The sequence below is a fragment of the Engraulis encrasicolus genome, chromosome 21 (genome assembly GCF_034702125.1).
Source record: "Engraulis encrasicolus isolate BLACKSEA-1 chromosome 21, IST_EnEncr_1.0, whole genome shotgun sequence".
Taxonomy (NCBI): domain Eukaryota; kingdom Metazoa; phylum Chordata; class Actinopteri; order Clupeiformes; family Engraulidae; genus Engraulis; species Engraulis encrasicolus.
The window spans coordinates 18,246,900-18,252,512 of record NC_085877.1 but is presented as its reverse complement, the minus strand read 5'-3'; the positions used below and the strand labels follow the sequence as shown (position 1 = coordinate 18,252,512).

At 42.8% G+C, this 5,613-nt stretch overlaps 1 protein-coding gene across 2 annotated transcripts in view; it reads right to left on the bottom strand.

Annotated features, from left to right (window-relative positions):
• Window positions 1-818: 818 nt before the first annotated feature.
• Window positions 819-5,613, bottom strand: part of LOC134436946 (solute carrier family 12 member 6-like) — an 82,360-nt gene continuing 77,565 nt past the window's right edge. For both annotated transcript variants that reach the window (XM_063186317.1, XM_063186318.1), the window contains 2 exons: window positions 3,666-3,799; window positions 819-3,206 (listed from right to left, as the gene is read on the bottom strand). In XM_063186317.1, the coding sequence (XP_063042387.1) occupies window positions 3,115-3,206; window positions 3,666-3,799 (226 nt within the window). In that variant the 3' untranslated portion in view covers window positions 819-3,114. The remainder of the gene's footprint in view (window positions 3,207-3,665; window positions 3,800-5,613) is intronic.

The window sequence follows — 5,613 nt, the reverse complement described above, 5'->3', positions numbered from 1 at the left end:
GGGTTGCTTCAGTGAACGGAAGTGTCGCATTATCCGCTTGGGCGGGGTTCATAAGATTCATATTTGCTGGAAGATGGTTTTGCATTTTTTGACACAACCATTACCCCCATTTTTTTGACACAACCATTACCCCACTACTGAAGTGGATAAAGTCTGTAAGACTAATGAGAAAATGAAGAATTTATAGATTTATTAGAATTTAACTGGAGTATTCCCTTCTGAGGGACACATTTATACATTTTATCCTACTGATGATGCAGCATGTGCACAATATGTGTGTGCTAATATTGCCAATAGCCTAATAAGAAAGCTGTGAAAACTATACCCTCTTTGTGCTGCACGATGCATTTATGTGATTTTATTTATTTTCATATTTCTGTTCTTTTCTTTATGTACTATATTTACACGATATAACCCCTGGCAGACTGTTTCGACTTTAACAAAGTATGTGATGTTTTTCTACAATAATAATAATAAAATAGCCAATAGCATGCATTACTTGTTGACTTAACCATGCACTTATTTCATTTTGTCTACAGTGACACGCTGGGTGTGCAGAGGGCTAAAATGTACTGTAGTCAGGACGGCTGACAGAGGAGGTCCAACGGGTCGGGTGTCCTGGGCCCAGGGAGAGAGGGTGCCTTTTCAGATTGTTTTGTCCCGTCCCGAGCCTGGTAAAAACAGTCAGGGGCCCTGACTGTAGGCTAATTCCTCAAGTGTACTAGGCAAATGTGATTCCTATTTAACACTGCATGTGGGTATAAGCACCAAAATATACAAATACGAATAGACAACAAATGACAGAGACAAGTTTTTTTTTCTTCACAAAATTGGTTTATTCCCAGTTCCGAAGCAGTTGTCCATTTTTCCAACGGATGACGTTTTTTTAAAAAAAGAAGATAAAACCTGGGACATCTTTGAGTATATACAAGCCAAGAAATAAGACAAAAAAATACAATCCCTGCACATGAAATGAACAACACTGAGAGACAAGGTAAGTGTAATAAAAATGCCTCCTTCCCCACTCCTCTCCTCATTTACTTGATAAGCTGAGTTCACAGGCGTCAATGTAGGCAGCTGACGTACACAAGTGCCCACAAACACACACAGGCGTGGACACACACACGCGCGCACACACGCACACACACACAGCTCAGAGACTGCATGATACGATGGCAGAGGAGGTATAGATTTGGTGGTGGATTGGACAGCACAAGATAGCAAAGGTGTCGAGCAAAAAACACAATGGCGCACCGATACAGTATCTTTGCCCGTTGGATTATACAAGCAATTTCATGACCACGCATACTTTCCCTATCACTCTGACTGACACACACTGACACACACAAACACACACACACACACACACACACACACACACACACACACACACGCACACGCACGCACACACGCACGCCTCTCACACTCACACTGTCTCTCAAACTCATGCACGTAGGCACGCACACTCACACAGCTTTTTTGCAGACCACAGTTAGAACACTTTAGACATCTTTGAAACAGCATGCTTTTGTGATGGTTTCGGTTGTGGTCCAATATGCAACAACGCCACATCTACAGTATATTGCTACAACACTGTTAACCCATTTTGACATCTGGCAACCCATTTCCCCTCCAAAATAAATTCCAGCTCCAGCTTCAGCGCATGGCACACGCGCGCACGCGCGCGCGCGCACACACACACACACACACACGCACGCACGCACAAATGAACACATTCATTTACATGGCTCGTAACCAAGAACCAACACCACACTCCTCTTGGTGATCACACATATCCAATAAGCTGACTTTTGTTGTTGTACAGAGAGTACGAGTTACCTGAAACAGACACACAGCCTCACACATACTCAGTCACACACACATGCACGCACACACTCACACGGGCACGGACACACACACACACACTTTTGTTATTGTACAAAGAGTACAATCTCCCTCAATCGACACTGTAGAGCACACTGTCTTTCTCTCGCTCTCATTCTCTCTCTCTCTTTCACACAGACACAGACACACACGCGCGCACACACACACGGTCGAGCAACCCTGTCACACCTGGTCCAATATCAAACCTACTGAAGCTACTCCTGAGACCCTGAGTCACTCCAATGGAACACACAGCTCTGCTCCGCTCCCTTCTGTTCCACTGCGTTTTTGAGTGGTTTAATCATTGGTCCACATCACTGCTCTGCGCACACACACACACACACACACACACACACACACACACACACACACACACACACACACACACACACACACACACACACACACACACACACACACACACACACACACACACACACACACACACACACACACACACGGTTTGTCTGTCTGTCTGTCTGTCCTATTTGCCAGCTCACCAATGGTCCCCGATTTTATTTTTTCCCCCCTCACTCCCATCTTGTAACCTTTGAAGAATTTAAGTCATAGGCCTTACACTGGAGCCACCCCCACTCCTCTCTCTCTCTCTCTGTCTGTTTCTTCCTCTCTCTCTCTCTCTCTCTCTCTATCTCTCGCTCTCACACACACACACACACACATATGCACAGGTCCGCACAAGGGCACACAAAAACTAAAACAAACAAAAAATAAAGTTAATACTCGGCACACTCCAGGAACAGGGTGGAATGTGGATTGGCTTTTTCAAAAGGGTTTCTCGAGTGGTCTTCTTCGCGGACAGGAAGTGGTATAACGTGAGAACATTAATGGCCATAATAAAAAAAAACTCATCATGGAGGACTAGCGAAGGAGGTTTCACGGGCAGGGGGGACGATGCGATATGTTGGTCGGTATCCATACTCTGGGCGGCTGGAAGTGGTGGATATCTGGATGGTGAGTGGTGGGGAGGGGCGACTACAACAATGCAAAATGCCTTTAGTTCTGTAGTTGTCCATTGGTATACTGGGCTGGTGCGGGGTTTGGGGGGATCGGGGGGTTGGAGTAGGGTTGGATATTCCGGAGGCACAGCTCCAAGTTAAGACCTCCCTTGTTGCTCCCTCACTTGTTGGCAAAAAATAAAAACGTCACATTTCTTTCTTTTTTTCCTCTTCTTCTTCTTTGCTTTCCTTTCCTTTCTCGATTCTTTGCAGATCAGGAGTAGATGGTGATGACCTCACTTCCTCCTCCTCGGACCAATAGCACGCGTTCTAGCCCTTCCGTTAGTACCTCCAGGAACTCCATGTCTGTGCCAGACGGTCAAGGACTATTACATTACATTACATTATTACTACGGCGATTACTATTACATTACATTATAACTATTGCAAGCCAGCAATAATGTTAGCATCCCTAGAGAATTATACCTGTATTACTTTAATATACCAAAACAAAACAACACCTAGGATATGTATTTGTCTACAACAGAACAAAAGCCATGGCTTCCTGACAGATAAAAATATGCATATATGCATGCACATACGCAGCAGTTGAAATTTTAGTTAAAACAGATTGTGTGCAGATTTTGATAAATAAATTGTGCACAAAGTACAAACATAAACATACACACACACACACACACACACACACACACACACACACACACACACACACACACACACACACACACACACACACACACACACACACACACACACACACACACACACATAAAAGAAGCAAGGAGGAAGCGTCGCTAAGGATACAGTTCTCGTCTCCCTCTGGGTTCCTGGGCGGGCCCGGCATGTTGAGCAGGACCAGCCGAGCATCATGGGACTTGTTGACGATCACCTCGTTCAGCTTCACCGCCGTGTGCATGCGCCGCACGTTGGAGTGGTCACTGGAGGGACAATTAAGCATACCATTACAACACTTTCCCAATGACATAAATAATTATCAAGAAATATATAGGCCTTGGCCCAGCCGTGGCCCGTGGCAGGGGTTACTATGCCAGCAACCGGGATCGATTCCGGCCCGGGTCATTTGCCAATCTTCCCCCTTCTCTCTCTCCCACCTGCATCCTGTCACCATCTCCAACTGTCCTATCAAATAAAGGTCAAATAAAGCCCTAAAAATAATATTACAAAAGAAATATATGGGCTAACCATGGGTAATGGTGATTTGCAAAACATCCCAACACTTTACCGTCAACATAATTATCAAGTAATACATCGGCCAGGGGTGTCAAACATACGGCACAGGGGCTGGATGCGGCCCACCGGATGGTTCATTCCGGCCCCAGACTTGTGGAGAAAAATATACAAAGTACAGTATGTCAAAAAGAAGTAAATCTTTAGCTCATTACAAAGTTGCTGCAGATGTCTGAGGTTTCAGGTTTTCAATACTTCATTACAAATTTGCCATTCTGCTACCAATACTGTATACTTCAAAATGATTGACTAGCAATTTGATTCCGATATGAAGCTGAAATTTGGCAATTGCGTTGATAATCTTACAGTTTTTCTCGATTGCCTCCACAAGTTCTGGTACTTCACACACAATTCTCGGAACATCTCACCCATTTCCCAACTCCCCTAACCAATGTCACTGAACACTAAGCACAATTCCTTCTTTACACTCACATTTCAGTTTTAAAACACACTCTTTTCAAACCACTACACACAATTCTCTGGATTACACACAATTTTCATGAAGAAAATCCCTGGTTGTCGCACTGAACACACTGCCATTCAAAATACTAAAATCAACTGCCATACTATGTTCACTTCCTCATCACATGGGCAAACTCTCTTCATACCGGTTTACAATCTGAAATCATCACCCCATAAGGACACACATTACATGTGATATTGATGAAAACATGAGTGGATTCAGTGAGAAAACACATTTGTTTAGTTTTTGAACTCCAAAATATGTTTCCCAATATCCCAATATTTTACAATAAATTAGTGCATTTTTTTTAAATGTCAGAAAAATATGTACAATATGCCACACATCTGTGTACTCTGAGTCAAAAAACAATATTTCTGTATTTTACTACAGAAAATACCCTCTTCAGTAAGTAGAACGGTGAAGAAAATAAGTTTCTACTGTGTGTCAAGTTGAGTATAGTTTTACCTTGTGCATATTAGTGTTCAATGGTTCACATAAGAGTGTATTAAAATGACTGCTTGTGTGTGTCATTTGAGAACAAAATGACCTTTTTAGAAGAGAGTACATTGTTTTGAGACAAGACGTGCATTGTTCAGAGTTAGTGAGTTAGTGAGTTTTGCCCGCTGTGTGTGAGGTATGGAAATTTGTGTGTAGAGTTTTGAGAATTCGAGAACTGATTGCGAAAATTGTGTGTAAGCAATCGAGAATAACTGTAAAGATAAAATTGGCCACATGTGGTCCCTAAACCAAAATGAGTTTGACTTCCCTGACAAAGGCTGGCTAACCATGGATTACGGTGATTAGCAAAACATCACAACACTTTCCCATCAATATAGAAAATACATGTACATAGGCTATAACAGTTCATAGTGGCTAGCAACTCAATTTATATAACATTCACATCATTTATACAACACAATACATGGGTTATACCAGGGCTCTAAATTAACTTTTGTCATCACCAGCCAAAATGGCTAGTAGATGTTTATCTTACAAGCCAAACACACACTCACTATTGAGTCAAAGTGGCTAGTAAGTTGG